The sequence below is a fragment of the Oncorhynchus masou genome, chromosome 10 (assembly GCF_036934945.1).
Source record: "Oncorhynchus masou masou isolate Uvic2021 chromosome 10, UVic_Omas_1.1, whole genome shotgun sequence".
In the NCBI taxonomy this organism is placed as follows: domain Eukaryota; kingdom Metazoa; phylum Chordata; class Actinopteri; order Salmoniformes; family Salmonidae; genus Oncorhynchus; species Oncorhynchus masou.
Window position 1 is genome coordinate 232,930 of NC_088221.1, and position 20,567 is coordinate 253,496.

At 41.8% G+C, this 20,567-nt stretch overlaps 1 protein-coding gene across 11 annotated transcripts in view; it reads left to right on the forward strand.

The window, feature by feature from the left end:
- The window catches only part of mycbp2 (MYC binding protein 2), a 301,049-nt gene that overhangs the window by 96,846 nt on the left and 183,636 nt on the right, over positions 1–20,567 (forward strand). For 8 of the 11 annotated variants that reach the window (XM_064975618.1, XM_064975623.1, XM_064975614.1 and 5 more), the window contains exons 17-23: positions 5,042–5,152; positions 13,073–13,192; positions 17,099–17,180; positions 17,330–17,447; positions 17,854–18,058; positions 18,420–18,573; positions 19,479–19,651. In XM_064975618.1, the coding sequence (XP_064831690.1) occupies positions 5,042–5,152; positions 13,073–13,192; positions 17,099–17,180; positions 17,330–17,447; positions 17,854–18,058; positions 18,420–18,573; positions 19,479–19,651 (963 nt within the window). The remainder of the gene's footprint in view (positions 1–5,041; positions 5,153–13,072; positions 13,193–17,098; positions 17,181–17,329; positions 17,448–17,853; positions 18,059–18,419; positions 18,574–19,478; positions 19,652–20,567) is intronic. The other 3 variants (XM_064975620.1, XM_064975621.1, XM_064975625.1) reach the window with 1 other exon arrangement.

Below are 20,567 nucleotides of genomic sequence, written 5' to 3' on the forward strand. Positions count from 1 at the left end.
CTAGCTCGAACCATGAAAAACTGTCCCTGACCATTATTCCTCTTCCACCACATCTTACAGTTGGCATTATGCATTGGGGCAGGTAGTGTTCTCCTGGCATAGCAGAATCCACTATTTTGTAGAGGTGTCCACATACATTTGTATATGTAGTCTATCTGCATGTTCCGGTTTGATGTATTCATTTGCAAATAGTCATGACCCACAAGGCATCAATGTTGTCTGCTTCTTTTATTTATATTTTGTCTCGGTCATTCCATGTCAGCACATTTAACTAACCCAGGAGTGGGTTAGTTAAAAAACATGTAGTCGGTTGCTTAGTTCATAGACTATATATATTTTTTATTGATTGATAATATAGGTCTAAATCCAGTTAAGAAGTGGTAGAAAGTTATAAAGACATTTCTTCCATCGCAGTATTTTCAATTGAGCTATTAGCAGTGCTATTTAGCAAATTTGGTTGATTTTGTGGTGTCAAAACAGTGAGCTTATTAATATTATTCATCAAAAGTATGGGCAAAATGGAAATATTGACTATAAAAAAGATTGGAATGTTCTCGTCATATAATTGCAACATTTGTATCCAAGATGGTCGTAGCAGTGTGTTTGTCTTTGTCTTATCCTGTTTAAATAGTTTTTGTTGTTGTTGTCGTATACTTATTTTAATCTCACTTTCTATCTACAAACTAAATATACTTTCCTGCAACCCGCCTCACCCAATGTGGTACGGATATGCTATTTTTATTCCTTATAACTGGAAACTTCATCAAGAGCTAGCCAGCTAACTAGCTACTAGTGATCAGTTGTTGTTAGCCATGGCTAGCGGCCTTCACCTTTAGCTCGGACACCTGCCAGCTTTAGCTTGGACAATACCTGACAGTCTGCACACGATATCAAACCAGAGCATATCGGACTGCTTCTCCCTACCACATCGCCAGATTCCTGCTGCAAGCTCTGGGCCATTACACCGGATCATCGCAGCTAGCTAGCTGCCACTGAGTGGCTACTGTTAGCTAACGCCTCATTCCCGAAGCGAGCACTAGTTAGCCTTGAGTTAGATTTGAGCTAGGCCCATATACCAGCTAATTCTTGGGCTACAATACCTCTTTTGCCAATTGGCCTGGACCCTTCGTTGTCGACGGAGCCCCGCCGATCCATCACGACTGGCCTGCAGACGTAATCGTCCGATGTGGTTTCAACTGGCTTTTCCGTTGCGGTGCTGCCGAAGACCCATCCTCCATCCCCGGCCCGCTAGCTTTCTGAACGCTGTCTATTGCGTGCTTAACGTAGTAGCGACTGCTGAACTGCTCCCTGACTTCCATATTGCTGCTCATTAGACCCTATGATCACTTGGCTACATAGCTGATGCCTGCTGGACTGTTCACTAACGCGGTACCTCTTTTGGTTTATCTGTCGGCCTCAGCCTCGAACTCAGGCCCTGTATGTACCAAATGACACGCTCTTGTCCATTCATTGTCATTTTCCCGTTGTTGTCTTTGCTCTCCCGATCAACACCCGTGATTGCTTTATGCCCATCTCTAATGTTAATATTCCTTGTCTACCGCTTTCTCGGTTAGTTGTCATTGTTTTATTTCATTGTAGAACCCACTGTCCTGCTCAACATGCCTGGGATAGCTCTTTTGTCCCACCCCCCACACATGCAGAGACTGGTGTCCCCAGAGATGCAACCTCTCTCATCGTCACTCAGCACCTAGGTTTACCTCCACTGTACTCACATCCTACCATACCCTTGTCTGTATATTATGCCTTGAATCTATTCCACCACGCCCAGAAGTCTGCTCCTTTTATTCTCTATTGCCAACGCACTAGACGACCAGTTCATAGAGCCTTTAGCCGTACCCTTATCCTACTCTTCCTCTGGTGATGTAGAGGTTAATCCAGGCCCTGTGGCCCCCAGTACCGCACCTATTCACCAGGCGCTCTCATTTGATGACTTCTGTAACGGTAAAAGTCTTGATTTCATGCATGTTAACATCAGAAGCCTCCTCCCTAAGTTTATTTTATTCACTGCTTTAGCACACTCCGCCAACCCTGATTTCCTAGCCCTGCCTGAATCCTGGCTTAGGAAGTCCACAAAAAATTATTACATTTTTCCATCCCCAACTACAGCATTTTCCGTCAAGATAGAACTGCCAAAGGGGGTGGAGTTGCAATGTACTGCAGAGAGAGCCGGCAGAGTTCTGTCATACTCGCCAGGTCTGTGCCCAAACAGTAAGAGCTTCTACTTTTAAAAGTCCACCTTTCCAGAAACAAGTCTCACTGTTGCCGCTTGTTATATACCCCCCTCAGCCCCCAGCTGTGCCCTGGACACCATATGTGAATTGATTGCCCCCATTTATCTTTAGAGTTCATACTGTTAGGTGACCTAAACGGGGATATGCTTATTAACACCCCGGCCATCCTACAATCTAAGCTAGATGCCCTCAATCTCACACAAATTATCAAGGAACCTACCAGGTACAACCCTAAATCCATTAACACGGGCACCCTCATAGATATCATCCTGACCAATTTGCTCTCTTAATACATCTCTGCTGTCTTCAACCAAGATCTCAGTGATCACTGCCTCATTGCCTGCACCCGTAACCCGTCCGCGGTCAAACGACCACCCATCACCACTGTCAAACGCTCCCTAAAACATTTCAGCGAGCAGGCCTTTCTAATCGACCTGGCCCGGGTATCCAACTACTTCATCCTGTCAGTAGAGGATGTCTGTTTGCTCTTGAAAAGTGCTTTCCTCACCATCTTAAATAAGTATGCCCCATTCAAAAAATGTAGAACTAAGAACTTATACAGCCCTTGGTTCACTCTAGACTTGACTGTCCTTGACCAGTAGAAAAACATCCCTTGGTGTACTGCATTAGCATCGAATATTCCCCGTGATATGCAACTTTTCATGGAAGTTAGGAACCAATATACGCAGTCAGTTAGGAAAGCTAAGGCTAGCTTTTTCAAACAGAAATTTGGGGCTGCCCACCCACTGCACGGAGGATAGGAAACACTGTCACCACCAATTAATCTATGATAGTTGGTCATTTCAATAAGCATTTTTCTACCTCTGGTCATGCTTTCCACCTTGCTTCCCCTACCCCGGCCAGCAGCTCTGCACCCCCACAGCAACTTGCCCAAGCCCCCTCCGCTTCTCCTTCACCCAATTCTAGATAGCTGATGTTCTGAAAGAGCTGTAAAATCTGGACCCCTGCAAATCAGCTGGGCTAGACAATCTGGACGCTCTCTTTCTAAAATTATCTGCTGCAATTGTTGCAACCCCTATTACTAGCCTGTTCAACCTCTCTTTCGTATCGTCTGAGATCCCTAAAGATTGGAAAGTTGCTGCGGTCATCCCCTTCTTCAAAGCGGGAGACACTCTTGACCCAAACTGTTAGACTCACATCAATTCTGCCCTTCGAAAGCCAAGTGAACAAGCAGATCACTGACAGTTTCGAATCCCACCATACCTTCTCCGCTATGCAATCTGGTTTCCGAGCTGGTCATGGGTGCACCTCAGCCACGCTCAAGGTCCTAAACGATATCATAACTGCCATCGATAAAATACAGTACTGTGCAGCTGTCTTCATTGACCTGGCCAAGGCTTTCGACAATCAATGCATTCTTATCGGCAGACTCAATAGCCTTTGTTTCTCAAATGACTGCCTCGACTGGTTCACCAACTACTTCTCAGACAGACTTCAGTGTGTCAAATCGGAAGGCTTTTTCTCCAGACCTCTGGCAATCTCTACGCAGACGACACCATTCTGTATACTTCTGGCCCTTCTTTGGACACTGTATTAACTGACCTCCAAATGAGCTTCAATGCCATACAACATTCCTTCTGTGGCCTCCAACTGCTCTTAAATGCTAGTACAATGAAATGCATGCTCTTCAACCAATCGCTGCCCGCACCCGCCCGCCTGACAAGCATCACCACCCTGGACAGCTATGACTTAGAATATGTGAACAACTACAAATACCTAGGTGTGTGGTTAGACTGTAAACTCTCCTTCCATACTCACATTAAGCATCTCCAATCCAAAATTAAATCTAGAATCGGCTTCCTATTTCGCAACAAAGCCTCTTTCACTTATGCTGCTAAACATACCCTCGTAAAACGTACTATCTTACTGATCCTTGACTTCGGCGATGTCATTTACAAAATAGCCTCCAACACTCTACTCAGCAAATTGGATGCAGTCGATCACAGTGCCATCCGTTTTGTCACACAAGTCCCATATTCTAGCCACCACTGCGACCTGTATGCTCTAGTCGGCTGGCCCTTGCTTCATATTAGTCACCAAACCCACTGGCTCCAGGTCAGCTATAAGTCTCTGCTAGGTAAACCCTGCCTAATCTCAGCTCACTGGTCACCATTGCAATACCCACCCGTAGCACGCACTCCTGCAGGTATATTTCACTGGTCATCCCCAAAGCCAACTCCTCCTTTCCTTCCAGTGTTCTGCTGCCAATGGATGGAACGAATTGCAAAAATCACTGAAGCTGGAGACTCATATCTCCCTCACTAACTTTAAGTTTCAGCTGTCAGAGCAGTTCACCGATCGCTGCACCTGTACACAGCACATCTGTAAATAGCCCACCCAACCTACCTCATCCCCATATTTGTTTTTTGCTCTTTTGAACCAAAGTATCTCTACCGGCACATCATCTGCACATCTATCACTCCAGTGTTAATGCTAAATTGAAGTTATTTCTGGGAGGATTTTTTACCCGGGCCAGGTGCCTTTCTATTAGGAGGAATGCCAATTTGTAAGTCGCTCTGGATAAGAGAGTCTGCCAAATGACTTAAATGTAAATGTAAAATGCCACACTGAATTAGTCATGTGAAAAAATAGTGAGAAAGTCGGATTTGGTTAGGATTTTGAGTCTATTGAAACAGTAAAATAACCTCATATCAGTTTCAAGGCAAATGTACAGACGCATCGCTTCTCCATGTCTCCTCCTGCCATCATTCATCCATGTTATGTTTTGTCTCCTCCACCTGGTTCTCTCTCTGGTGTGTGTGTTTCAGCTGTGCCTGTCCCTCCCCCACCAGGAGTCAACATCCAGGAGCACATCCAGATCCGGCAGGAGGAGAAACGCCAGCGGACCAACCGTCGACACCGGCTGGAGGAGGGACAAGGTTTGGGCTAGGAGGGGTTAGGGGAAGGTGTGTGTGTGTGTGTGTTTTTTGTTTGTTTGGAGAGCAGAAAATGCAGAGGATCAAATATTGAGCATGGTTACAGTGGTGGTTGAGGGTATGTGTGTGTGTATGTTGATTGGGGGAGTGACCTGATTGGTATGATAGCTGTGTGGGGCTATGAAGAATACGGGCAGGGGAAGACAGTGGAATGGAACTCAGAACTCACTCTTTCTTCTATTTTCAATAGACCATTCAGTACTCTGACCCTGTTTCCCATATTTTGTTATTGTGCCTTTTGTGATCCACTTTTTGAGCTGAAAGATGATGGCCAGAGCTTACCCATGATGTTGCGCAACGATTTAAGTCAATAAGTCAATGTTTTAGTCAAAGTATCATATATTTGAGCTTGAAGTGACAAATCCAAACAGCCCACTTTGTGCAAGTACGTGTGAATGCGGTGTCTTTTCCTATGATATGACACAAAAATCATTATATTCAGTGGCCCCGGTGCACAACTGAGCAAAAGGACAAGTACATTAGTCTCTAGTTTGGGAAACACACGCCTCAAGTCCTCAACTGGCAGCTTCATTAAATAGTACCCGCAAAACACCCGTCTCAGCGTCAACAGTGAAGAGGTGACTCCGGGATGCTGGCCTTCTAGGCAGTGGTTTCTATATGTGGCAAAGTTTTCTCTAAATCAATGCTTGTGACAAATCCAGCTCCAGAACCAGCCATGAAGCCAGCTGGCTCGTCTTTTGAATAGGCTGTATAAAAAAAATGCATCAAAGATAAGGTTAGCAAGATAGCATCATTGCATTCGGAAAGTATTCATACCCTTAGTCCTTTTCCACATTTTGTTACGTTACAACCTTATTCTAAAATTGATTAAATTAAATGTTTTCCTAATCAATCTACACGCAATACCCCATAATGACTAAGTGAAAACAGGTTTTACTTATTTACATAAGTATTCAGACCCTTTTGTATGAGACTCAAAAGTGCATCCTGTTTCTATTGATCATCCTTGAGATGCTTCTACAACTTGATTGGAGTCCACCTTTGGTAAATTCAATTGATTGGTCATGATTTGGAAAGGCATGTCTATATAAGGTCCCACAGTTGACAGTAGAGGACGACCGATTATGATTTTTCAACGCCCATACCGATTATTGGAGGACCAAAATAAGCCGATACCGATTAATCGGCCTATATATATACATATGTAAATATATATATATATATATACATATATACGTATGTATATAATTTTTTAACCTTTATTTAACTAGGCAAGTCAGTTAAGAACAAATTCTTATTTTGAATGACGGCCAAGGAACAGTGGGTTAATTGCCTGTTCAGGGGCAGAACGACAGATTTGTACCTTGTCAGCTCAGGGGTTTGAACTTGCAACCTTCCGGTTACTAGTCCAACGCTCTAACCACTAGGCTATCCTGCTGCCCGTATGTATGTATGTATGTATGTATGAATGTATGTGTGTGTGTGTATATATGTGTGTGTGTATATATGTGTGTGTATATATGTGTGTGTGTATATATGTGTGTGTGTATATGTGTGTATATATGTGTATATATATATGTATGTGTGTGTGTGTGTGTATATATATATATATATGTGTTCATTCAGTATTGTTGTAATTGTCAATATTACAAATATATATATTTGTATTATTGACAATTACAACAATACTGAATACTGAATGAACAATTTTAATTTTAAATTAATATAATACATAAATAAAATTGTCAATTTAGTCTCAAATAAATATTGAAACATGTTCAATTTGTTTTAAATAATGCAAAAACACAATGTTTGAGAAGAAAGTAAAACTGCAATATGTGCCATGTAAAAAAGCTAACGTTTAAGTTCCTTGCTCAGAACATATGAAAGCTGGTGTTTCCTTTTAACATGAGTCTACAATATTCCCAGTTAAGTTTTAGGGTGTGGTTATTATAGGAATTATAGGACTATTTCTCTCTCTACCATTTGTATTTCATATACCTTTGACTATATGATTTTCTTATAGGCACATAGTATTGCCAGCCTAATCTCGGGAGTTGATAGTCTTGAAGTCATGAACAGCTCTGTGCACCATTCGGCCTGCTGTGTATACCCTGACTCTGCGAAGTGAGAGAGAAGTGACAAATATACTTGTGTATTGATTTTCAAGGCATTGATGTTCATGGTTCGGTACATTGGTGCAACGATTGTGCTTTTTTCGCGAATGCTCTTTTGTTAAATCACCCGTTTGGCGAGGTTGAAGTAGGCTGTGATTCAATGATAAATTAACAGGCAACTCATTAATTATATGCAACGCAGGACATAAATTCATTAAAATCCTGCAATGTGATTATCTGGATGTTTTTTTTCTCATTTTGTCTGTCATAGTTGAAGTGTACCTATGATGAAAATTACAGGCCTCATCTTTTTAAGTGGGAGAACTTGCACAATTGGTGGCTGACTAAATACTTTTTTGCCAAACTGTACATGATGTAAACAAAAATGTGCATTGTCATTATGGGGTGTTGTGTGTAGATTGATGAGGGGGGGGGTATAACAATTTAAGCAATTTCAGAATAAGGTTGTAATGTAACAAAATGTGGATAAAGTCAAGGTGTCTGAATACTTCCCAAATGTAGATAAGGTTAGCATGCTAGTTAGCTACGCTGACACCTGTCAGTGCCCTATTTGTTGATGTTATCAACGCCACGTAGACATTTCTACACCCAATTTGTGAATATGTACAAGATGCCTTCATCATTCTTTGGAGTTGGAACCTAAATGTGCATTTCCTCTCTAGGACAGCTCCTTTAATTGTGATTGCAACAATGCGATTGCTACAAAAAAACTTTATTTTAAATTCATGATATGCAGTGTATAGCCATTATATTCTTCAAGAATCAACTTATAAATGCATAATTTGTCTAACCTCATCAGAACTGAAAATATAAGCTTTTTCTACTTGTTTGTAAACGATGCAATTGTAAACTAACACTGTATAGCTTCAAAACATGGTTAGGACTATAATTTTGATCTCAGGAATGGTCAGTCCATGCATCCATAGCTCTGTCTATGAATTTGATCTGCCCCTTGTAATTAAAGACCCGTTCTAAATAGGTTTCCTCTCTCTGGGGCATCTCTGGTGCAGAGAATAAGAAACAATTGGGAGTCTATGTTAATTCTTCTACTGCTTTGGCACTAGAGTCCTTGGACGGCGACACTACTTTTGTTAAAGAAAAATCTATATCACAGTCCAACTCGATTGAACAACTCTCTAAGCAGCAGAGTAGATTTCTTACAGTGGCCGTTGACTGATACAGCAGAATTAGATGCATGTGAAACAGCAGGCGTTGTCAAAGTGCCTAGCCTCAAACAACAAGCAGACTATTATGGGATAGAATAGAGAGGAGAGAAGAGACGTGACGGCTAGACTTCCGACACCAATTGTGCCTATTTTATGTTATCCTAGACATTGATCTGTGCAGGCTTTCAAATTAGTATTTATAGTAACAAATTAAATAATTCAGTATTTTTATTTTATCTGAACAGGGCACATTTTAAAATATCCTTCATGGATAATAACTAATTGGTATAAATAGATTGTCTGTTCCTTGTGGTTGTATTTGGAAGAAACAAATTAAAGGTGCAATATGCTCCATTTTGTTCAAATTCTAGTAGTTCTCCTAATTTTAGTTTGACAAAACAAGCAATCTATAGTGTAGATAATCATTGTATCAGCTAAAACCCTGTGAAATACTGTATATTTTCAGTAACTAAATATTTTGTATTTTCAGCTGGTGTACAAAACCAAAACTAAAAGACGCAAAAACTACCTGTAACTGGAAACATAAATAGTGCACATAGAATAGATCCACCGGTCCTTGCTTTCAATGAGAATGACAAATATTTAACTCACATTTCTATGTGAATTTGGTCAGGTAGCCTAAAAAATTACACATTGCAGCTTTAAGAGGAAAATACAGATGGAAGATGTAAAAGAGAATCATCCCTCTATTCTTAATCAGGATTAATAATATGTCAAACTGGTTTACCCATTCAGATAATTCTATACTAAGATCTTTCCCTCTTCTACCCTAATTTCTCCCCCTCAATTGATGGTTCTGAGGTTGAGAGCAGGGGAATGTCTAGGTATTGACTTTGGATGGATTTTCTGAAGCATGTCACTTAAGATTGAATTGTACTACACCGGTTCCGACACTCGGCGGATGCGGCAGGGCTCGCAAACTATTACAGATTACAAAGGGAAGCACAGCCGCGAGCTGCCCAGTGACATGAGCTGAATTACTTTTATGCTCGCTTCGAGGCAAGCAACACTGGAGCACTAACCACGATTGCCAGGTGCACAGTGTTTCCTCCGACACATTGGTGCAGCTGGCTTCCGGGTTGGATGCGTGCTGTGTTAAGAAGCAGTGCGGCTTGGCTGGGTTGTGTATCGGAGGACACATGACTTTAAACCTTCGTCTCTCCCGAGCCCGTACGGAAGTTGTAGCGATGAGACAAGATGGTAGCTACTAAACAATTGGACACCATGAAATTGGGGAGAAAAAGGGGTAAATTAATAAATAAAAAAATACAACACTAAACTCTCCTTCCAGACTCACATTAAACATATCCAATCCAAAATTAAATATATGATTTGCTTCCTATTTCGCAACAAAGCATCCTTCACTGATGCTGCCAAACATACCCTCGTAAAACTGACCATCCTACCGATCCTCGACTTCGGCGATGTAATTTACAAAATGGCCTCCAACACTCTCCTCAACAAATTGGATGCAGTCTATCACAGTGCCATCTGTTTTGTCACCAAAGCCCCATATACTACCCACCACTGCGACCTGTACTCTCTCGTTGGCTAGCCCGCGCTTTATATCTGTCGCCAAACCTACTGGCTCCAGGTCCTCTACAAGTGTCTGCTAGTTAAAGCCCCACCTTATCGCAGCTCACTGGTTACCATAGCTGCACACGCTCCTGCAGGTGTATCTCACTGATCACCCCCAAAGCCAATTCTTCCTTTGGTCGCCTCTCCTTCCAGTTCTCTGCTGCCAATGACTGGAACGAACTCCAAAAATCACTAAAGCTGGAGACTCTCTTACCTCCCTCACTAGCTTTAAGCACCAGCTGTCAGAGCAGCTCTCAGATCACTGCACCTGTACATAGCTCATCTGTAAATAGCCCATCCAATCGACCTCATCCCCATACTGTATTTATTTATTTATCTTGCTCCTTTGCACCCCAGTATCTCTACTTGCACATTCATCTTCTGCACATTCCACCATTCCAGTGTTTAATTGCTATATTATAACTACTTCGCCACCATGGCCTATTTATTGCTTTACCTCTCTTATCCTACCTCATTTGCATATGTTGTATATAGATTTTTCTACTGTATTATTGATTGTGTGTTTGTTTATTCCATGTGTAACTCTGTTTTTGTATGTGTCGAACTGCTTTGCTTTATCTTGGCCAGGTCGCAGTTGCAAATGAGATCTTGTTCTCAACTAGCCTACCTGGTTAAATAAAGGTGAAATATTTGTTTAAATATCTATGAGACGGAACGTGTCTCCTTCCTGAGCGTTATGACTGCTGCGTGGTCCCATGGTGTTAATACTTGCCTACTATTGTTTGTACAGATGAACGTGGTACCTTCAGGCGTTTGGAAATTGCTCCCAAGGGTGGAGCTCGACAATCTTTTTCAATGTTTTTCTGAGGTCTTGTCTGATTTCTTTTTATTTTCCCATGATGTCAAGCAAAGAGGCACTGAGTTCGAAGGTAGGCCTTGAAATACATCCACGGGTACAACTCCAATTGACTCAAATGATGTCAATTAGCCTATCGGAAGCTTCTAACGCCATGACATAATTTTCTGGAATTTTCCAAGCTGTTTAAAGGCCCAGTCAACTTAGTGTATGTAAACTTCTGACCCGCTGGAATTGTGATACAGTAAATTATAAGTGAAATAATCGATCTGTAAACAATTGTTGGAAATATGATTTGTGTCATGCACAAAGTAGATGTCGTAACCGACTTGTCAAAACTGTAGTTTGTTAACAAGAAATTTGTGGAGTGGCTGAAAAACTAGTGTTAATGACTTCAACCTAAGTGGATGTAAACCTCCGACTTCAACTGTGACAATTACATTGGCACCTGTGCCCCCGCACATTGAGTCTGTACTGGTACCCCCTGTATCGGTACCCCCTGTATACAGCCTCGCTATTGTTATTTACAGCTGCTCTTTAATTATTTTTCTTATCTCTGACTTTCTTTTAGTTTTTTTGGTTATGGCTTGTAAGTAAGCATTTCACTTTAAGGTCTACAGCTGTTGTATTCGGAGTATGTGACAAATAAAATTGGATTTGATGTACATATTACCTCAATTACCTCGACTAACCTGTGCCCCCACACATTGACTCTGTACCGGTACCCCCTGTATATAGCCTCCACATTGACTCTGTACCCGGTACCCCCTGTATATAGTCTCCACATTGACTCTGTACCGGTAACCCCTGTATATAGCCTCCACATTGACTCTGTACCGGTAACCCCTGTATATAGTCCCCACATTGACTCTGTACCGGTAACCCCTGTATATAGTCTCCACATTGACTCTGTACCGGTAACCCCTGTGTATAGTCTCCACATTGACTCTGTACCGGTAACCCCTGTGTATAGTCTCCACATTGACTCTGTACCGGTAACCCCTGTATATAGTCTCCACATTGACTCTGTACCGGTATCCCCTGTATATAGTCTCCACATTGACTCTGTACCGGTAACCCCTGTATATAGTCTCCACATTGACTCTGTACCTGTAACCCCTGTATATAGCCTCCACATTGACTCTGTACCGGTAACCCCTGTATATAGTCTCCACATTGACTCTGTACCGGTAACCCCTGTATATAGTCTCCACATTGACTCTGTACCTGTAACCCCTGTATATAGCCTCCACATTGACTCTGTACCGGTATCCCCTGTATATAGTCTCCACATTGACTCTGTACCCGGTACCCCCTGTATATAGTCTCCACATTGACTCTGTACCGGTAACCCCTGTATATAGCCTCCACATTGACTCTGTACCGGTAACCCCTGTATATAGTCTCCACATTGACTCTGTACCGGTAACCCCTGTATATAGTCTCCACATTGACTCTGTACCGGTAACCCCTGTATATAGCCTCACTACTGTTATTTACAGCTGCTGTTTAATTATTTTTATTTTTTATTTTTTAATTATCTACTTTTTACTTTAAACTGCTTTGTTGGTTAAGGGCTTCTACAGATGTTGTTTTCGGCACGTGACAAATAACATTTGATTAAATTTGATTTTGAAGGTCAAATATAGGATATTATGCTACTATATAGGTAAAGCATCAAGGGGAGATGGTGTGTTCTTGTACCCCTATTTTGCACTCCTCTTGAAACTAAAGTAAAGTTAGTTTCAACTTCTAGACAGAACCGGTATGACAGTATTTTCAGAACTAAGTAAATGCAGCTGGAAAGAACTGGACTAAGCCCTGGATTCTGTTGCTGTGTAGTTCGGTGTCACAAGCACCTACAAGTGATACACCACATTGAAATTGAACATGGAGCAATCTTAACCCCCAATGTCCTGCCCTTTTTGAGATTTTGAGGTTTTACCTTTTTTACCTTTTCACATGCTTTCATTGCCTTTTCTTCCTTATCTCCTTTTTTTCTCGGAATCACTTGTTAATTTCAGCTTCCCCAGGACTGTCAGTTCTCCGGTACTGAGACACCCACCTCTGAAGCTGCAAACAGTTCTCTCCGTCTTTCTTAACCCCTACCCCCTCTGTCTCTCTCCTGCCTGCTCCATCCTTCCCTCTCTCCACCTGACTGACGGCCTGTTCACCTTTGCAGACGGGAGCAGCGAGCGAGGGGAGAAGGTCGCCAGTAAGATAACCACTTACCCCCCGGGGGCGGTGCTTTTCGACTGCGAGATGACAGCTGTGCAGGTCAGCTGCGGCCTCCACCATTCAGGTAGGTCCCCTGGCCACTTCCTGTCATTCACTTCTTGCTTCTTTGATATCTTTTTCGGTTGTGTTTGATCTCAAGAGGAAGACTGTTTGTGTTGATGAGTGTCTTCTGGCCACATATCAAATAGCCACAGGTCATAAAGGTATTTCAATAGAAACAGTTAAAGGAATTGACCCTTTACTAAGCCCCGCCCCTATTGTTACTGTTGTTTCCGTGGTCAACATTTTCCCGGGAAGCTCAATTCCCCATTCAAACTATTTGAGAGATTTGTGTTTTGGTTCTCAATGAAATTAAACAAAAACTAACCATTGCTAATGAGTCTTGGGCATGTTGTGGCAGACTTACAATTGCTTCACAGGAACTTGGTAAAATGAAGTTTTTAGTGTGGCTAGTGTTAGGTTCTAATGAGTAAATAACTCACGGAAGTTTAATTCTTCCCAAAGGGTCGACACTGTATTCAGACCAAGACATGTTTCCACCACTACCAGTATATATACTCTACTTTAGACTCTCCACCACTACTAGTATATATACTCCACTTTAGACACCCCTCCTCCTATCCACCACTACCAGTATATATACTCCACTTTAGACTCTCCACCACTACCAGTATACAGTGCCTTGCGAAAGTATTCGCCCCCCTTGAACTTTGCGACCTTTTGCCACATTTCAGGCTTCAAACATAAAGATATAAAACTGTATTTTTTTGTGAAGAATCAACAACAAGTGGGGCACAATCATGAAGTGGAACGACATTTATTGGATATTTCAAACTTTTTTTAACAAATCATAAACTGAAAAATTGGGCGTGCAAAATTATTCAGCCCCTTTACTTTCAGTGCAGCAAACTCTCTCCAGAAGTTCAGTGAGGATCTCTGAATGATCCAATGTTGACCTAAATGACTAATGATGATAAATCCAATCCACCTGTGTGTAATCAAGTCTCCGTATAAATGCACCTGCACTGTGATAGTCTCAGAGGTCCGTTAAAAGCGCAGAGAGCATCATGAAGAACAAGGAACACACCAGGCAGGTCCGAGATACTGTTGTAACGAAGTTTAAAGCCGGATTTGGATACAAAAAGATTTCCCAAGCTTTAAACATCCCATGGAGCACTGTGCAAGCAATAATATTGAAATGGAAGGAGTATCAGATCACTGCAAATCTACCAAGACCTGGCCGTCCCTCTAAACTTTCAGCTCATACAAGGAGAAGACTGATCAGAGATGCAGCCAAGAGGCCCATGATCACTCTGGATGAACTGCAGAGATCTACAGCTGAGGTGGGAGACTCTGTCCATAGGAAAACAATCAGTCGTATATTGCACAAATCTGGCCTTTATGGAAGAGTGGCAAGAAGAAAGCCATTTCTTAAAGATATCCATAAAAAGTGTAGTTTAAAGTTTGCCACAAGCCACCTGGGAGACACACCAAACATGTGGAAGAAGGTGCTCTGGTCAGATGAAACCAAAATTGAACTTTTTGGCAACAATGCAAAACGTTATGTTTGGCGTAAAAGCAACACAGCTCATCACCCTGAACACACCATACCCACTGTCAAACATGGTGGTGGCAGCATCATGGTTTGGGCCTGCTTTTCTTCAGCAGGGACAGGGAAGATGGTTAAAATTGATGGGAAGATGGATGGAGCCAAATGTTTTGGATCATTGTCTTGTTGGAAGACAAATCTCCGTCCCAGTCTCAGGTCTTTTGCAGACTCCATCAGGTTTTCTTCCAGAATGGTCCTGTATTTGGCTCCATCCATCTTCCCATCAATTTTAACCATCTTCCCTGTCCCTGCTGAAGAAAAGCAGGCCCAAACCATGATGCTGCCACCACCATGTTTGACAGTGGGGATGGTGTGTTCAGAGTGATGAGCTGTGTTGCTTTTACGCCAAACATAACGTTTTGCATTGTTGCCAAAAAGTTCAATTTTGGTTTCATCTGACCAGAGCACCTTCTTCCACATGTTTGGTGTGTCTCCCAGGTGGCTTGTGGCAAACTTTAAACGACACTTTTTATGGATATCTTTAAGAAATGGCTTTCTTCTTGCCACTCTTCCATAAAGGCCAGATTTGTGCAATATACGACTGATTGTTGTCCTATGGACAGAGTCTCCCACCTCAGCTGTAGATCTCTGCAGTTCATCCAGAGTGATCATGGGCCTCTTGGCTGCATCTCTGATCAGTCTTCTCCTTGTATGAGCTGAAAGTTTAGAGGGACGGCCAGGTCTTGGTAGATTTGCAGTGGTCTGATACTCCTTCCATTTCAATATTATCGCTTGCACAGTGCTCCATGGGATGTTTAAAGCTTGGGAAATCTTTTTGTATCCAAATCCGGCTTTAAACTTCTTCACAACAGTATCTCGGACCTGCCTGGTGTGTTCCTTGTTCTTCATGATGCTCTCTGCACTTTTAACGGACCTCTGAGACTATCACAGTGCTGGTGCATTTATACGGAGACTTGATTACACACAGGTGGATTGTATTTATCATCAATAGTCATTTAGGTCAACATTGGATCATTCAGAGATCCTCACTGAACTTCTGGAGAGAGTTTGCTGCACTGAAAGTAAAGGGGCTGAATAATTTTGCACGCCCAATTTTTCCGTTTTTGATTTGTTAAAAAAGTTTGAAATATCCAATGAATGTCGTTCCACTTCATGATTGTGTCCCACTTGTTGTTGATTCTTCACAATAAAATACAGTTTTATATATTTATGTTTGAAGCCTGAAATGTGGCAAAAGGTCGCAAAGTTCAAGGGGGCCGAATACTTTCGCAAGGCACTGTACAATGGAATGGTTCAAAAATCAGCATATCCAGGTGTTAGAATGGCCAAGTCAAAGTCCAGACCTGAATCCAATCGAGAATCTGTGGAAAGAACTGAAAACTGCTGTTCACAAATGCTCTCCATCCAACCTTACTGAGCTCGAGCTGTTTTGCAAGGAGGTATGGGAAAAAATTTCAGTCTCTCGATGTGCAAAACTGATAGAGACATACCCCAAGCGACTTACAGCTGTAATCGCAGGAAAAGGTGGCGCTACAAAGTATTAACTTAAGGAGCGCTGAATAATTTTGCACGCCCAATTGTTCAGTTTTTGATTTGTTAAAAAAGTTTGAAATATCCAATAAATGTCGTTCCACTTCATGATTGTGTCCCACTTGTTGTTGATTCTTCACAAAAAAATACAGTTTTATATCTTTAATTTTGAAGCCTGAAATGTGGCAAAAGGTCGCAAAGTTCAAGGGGGCCGAATACTTTCGCAAGGCACTGTAAGTCTTCATCTGATTCTGATGTTGACTTTGAACCTCTGCCTCCGATGCCTGAGCCTCACAGCAGAAAAAACCGAACAGAGCCAACTGATCAATAAGTCTGTTTTATATTGTATTTTGTCATGAATATATTTATGCAATTTATCTTTTATAATTCATGCACAAGTGCTTTTGTTTAGTAATACTGCAAATCATTTCACCTGTCACCTGGCTGGTTCTATTATTTGATCATCATTTTAGTTTCTACTTGTCTAAAGAAGCTGTAACTAGAACCAGATGGATTATCTTGGCGAATGAGAAATGCTCACTAAAAGGAATGTAATCAAATTTGATGAAAAGATCTGAGAGAGAGAGAAGCCATTTGTGCGTATGGAAAATGTCTGGGAACTTTTATTTCAGCACATGGAACCAACACTTTACATGTTTGCGTTTATTTTTGTTCAGCATATTTCTACATACAATTAAAATTTACAATAGTTTATTCACTATCAAGAATGGTTGCCTATGTTTGGGCACCTTCAGGTTGATAGGCATCTGAATATGCTGAATGTACACAACACATTGCGCTAAGTGATATTATGTGGTATTTAATATGTAATGATGACGTTATGAAATGGGTTATTCTTTGGTGCTGTAGTGGTGCTGTTGGAGAATGGGGATGTCTATACATTTGGCTACGGTCAGCATGGCCAGCTTGGACACGGAGATGTCAACTCAAGGTAACCACTGACACGCACGCACACAAATGATTAGTAAACAGACGATAAAGAGATACATTTAATCTATAATGCAGTACAATCATTTAGTCCCCTTGATGTTTGGGGGTAAAGCCTGTCCACGAAGCTGGGTTTTAACTCTCTCTGTGCAGGGGATCTCCCACACTGGTGCAGGCTCTCCCAGGTCCGAGTGTCCAGGTGACAGCTGGTAGTAACCACACGGCAGTGCTCCTCATGGGCGGACAGGTCTTCACCTTCGGCAGCTTCTCGGTACGCCATGCAACTTTATGCCCCTACGGGTTCAATGTCTTTTACACAGATGTAATTTTTCTCTGACTTTGTTTTCCTGATTAACGAGAACCATTGAATTGTATCTAACTCCAAACCAGAATTCCAAATGTTCCCTATTGACCTTTTTGTAATGGTCAAATCTTCACAATGTTACTTTATCCATTGCTGAAATTTTTATTGAATGCATAGAGATGAGTATTATATCGTATTTGAAATGTGGGGGACCACATAATAAGGATACTGACTTCTCTTGTCTGATCGTGGTTGTTTTACCTACTTTTGTTGAATGCAGTGATTTGTAAGGCATTCTAAATAAGATGACTGACATGACAAAATGACTAAAATGACTGAAACGTATGGACTGAAATTAAATAAATGTCTGCAGAAAGGGCAGCTGGGTCGGCCAATCCTGGACATGCCCTACTGGAACGCCAAGCCCTCCCCCATGCCCAACATTGGTGTCAAGTACGGCCGCAAGGCCACTTGGATTGGGGCCAGCGGCGACCAGACCTTCCTGAGAATAGACGAGGCCCTGATCAACTCACACGTCCTGGCTACCTCCGAGATCTTCGCTAGCAAAGACATCATCGGTAAGTTGCAAGCCTTCTGCTCTAAGGTCCTAACCTTAACCTGAGATCAGGACTCACATTAATAAAGCGTCTCAAATTAGTAATGCTGATCTAGAAGTGTAGATCTTAATGGATTATATTACATGGACAGGTGGGACCTGATCCTAGAATAGCGCTGCTACTCTGAGATGCTTGGTGAATACAGGCCCTGAGCAAACTTCCATTGACATAAATGTATGATTCCCATGCCAGCTAGGATTGGTCCTTCACTCAAAACCTCTGTGGAAATGTCTTATGAAGATATTTCACAAAATATGATATATTTAGATGCACGAAAATAGTGCATTAGCCTGAACCTTTCTTCTTTGTGTCCGACGACCAGGCTTAGTCCCCACCTCTGTATCGGAGCCCCCTCCCTTTAAATGCCTGCTCATCAACAAGCTAGATGGCAGCTGCCGCACCTTCAACGACTCCGAGCAGGAGGACCTGCAGGGCTTCGGCCTCTGTCTCGACCCCGTCTACAACGTCATCTGGAGGTCAGACTCAATTTATTTGAATCTTTATCACACTCTCTCTCGCGCGCTTCGTCTCCCTCCCTCTTTCCCCCTCTGAGTTTAGCTGCATCTTTGTAGCAAACCCTATTCTCCATATAGTGCACTATTACCGTTTTCACACTACCGAGCTGAAATGTAATTTGCTTACCATAATTGCTGTAAAGGACAATGGGAAAATAAAAAGTAGAGCCAGATCAGTCGGCCCTATAGTGTGAATCGAGCATGAACTATATTGGGAGTAAGGTGTCCCTACTTAATCTCCTTGTAAATGTGACAGACAGGAATTTTAAAAACCCATATTCATAAGCGCTTTCTCCCTCTGTAAAGAAGAGTACTGGAGAAAGTATCAAACAGTGAGAGGTAGTTTGTGTTTTGATTAAAAAATACAAGAATATAATTGATCAGGATCTTATTTTTCAACGTTTAACACTTTAACACAGATAATTGTAGAGCTGGGCTTTAGGATGATGGAGGCCACTGTGTTCTTGGGGACCTTAAATGCTGCAGAAATGTAGTTACCTTTCCCCCGATATGTGCCTCAACACAATCCTGTCTCGGAGCTCTACGGATGATAAATGGAAACAGGATGCATCTGAGCTCAATTTCAAGTCTCATAGCAAAGGCTCTGAATACTTATGTAAATACAATTTTTTTTATTTGCAAAAATATATATAAAACCTGTTTTTACTTTGTCATTATTGGGTATTGTGTGTAGATTGACGAGTAAAATGTTCTATTCAATCAATTTTAAATAAGGCTGTAATGTAACAAAATGTGAAAAAAGGGAAGGGGTCTGAATACTTTCCGAATGCACTAACTTTCTTTTACCTCGCATCCTTTAATACCCTCTATTTGACCTTTCAACTTCCCTGTCCTCTCACCTGTAGGTTTCAGCCGGCGTCAAAGGAGATGTGTTGCTACAACGCAGTTATAGCAGATGGCCATGTGCCATCGGCCACGGACCGAGAGGCCCGCTGCAGCATCCTCAGCCCAGAGCTGGCACTGCCCGATGGAGCCCATGCACGCACCACCCGCTCCCACGGAGCCCTGCACATACTAGGTATAACCACAATGATAATATTAATATTATGGACCTGTTTCTGCTGGTATTTAGTGTGGAATCGTATGGTAGCAAGTACAGGGTCATATTCACTAGGAACGAAACGGAAGCAGTTTGGCTAAAACGGGGAGGGACTACCTGAACTTGTCCAATAAGGTTATCTTTTTTTGTTTTCTGTTGCAAAATTAATTCTTACGATTTGCTTTGGTTTGCACTAATGAATATGATCCTGATTAAGCAAGCCCTGATTAAGCAAGATGATCCATAGCAATTTAGTTAACCCGTATTTTAGCCATGTTGGCTAGGAATTAGTCGGCTATTTGATTCATACTCCGTTAATATTTTACTTCAGTTAGACAAACCTGTAAATACCATAGGTTATCTAGGTTATCATCCCATCTGGCAGTGCCCGTTTTTACTGCATCAAATCAATGTAAAGAAGCTAGCTAAGATAGCCAGCTATGTTAGCTAGCCAGCTAGATCGCTAGGCTATTCAAATTTTCAAATCAAATTTAATTTGTCACATGTGCCGAATGCTTACTTACAAGCCCGTAACCAACAATGTAGTTCAAGAAATGAGTTAAGTAACTAAATAAACTAAAGTAATAAAGGAAATAAAAAAATGTAACACAACTGAGTCAATGTGTGGGGGTTCAGGTTAGTGTAGTTAATATGTACATGTAGGGTTGTAAAGTGACTATGCATAGATAATAAACAGCGAGTATCAGCAGTGTAAAAACAAAGGGGGGAGTGTCAATGTAAATAGTCTGTTTTATTAATTGTTCAGCTTGGGGATAGAAGCTGTTAAGGAGCCTTTTGGACATAGACTTGGCGCTCCGGTACCGATTGCTGTGCGGTAGCAAAGAGAACAGTCTATGAGTTGGGTGATGCACTGGGCCGTACGCACTACCCTCTG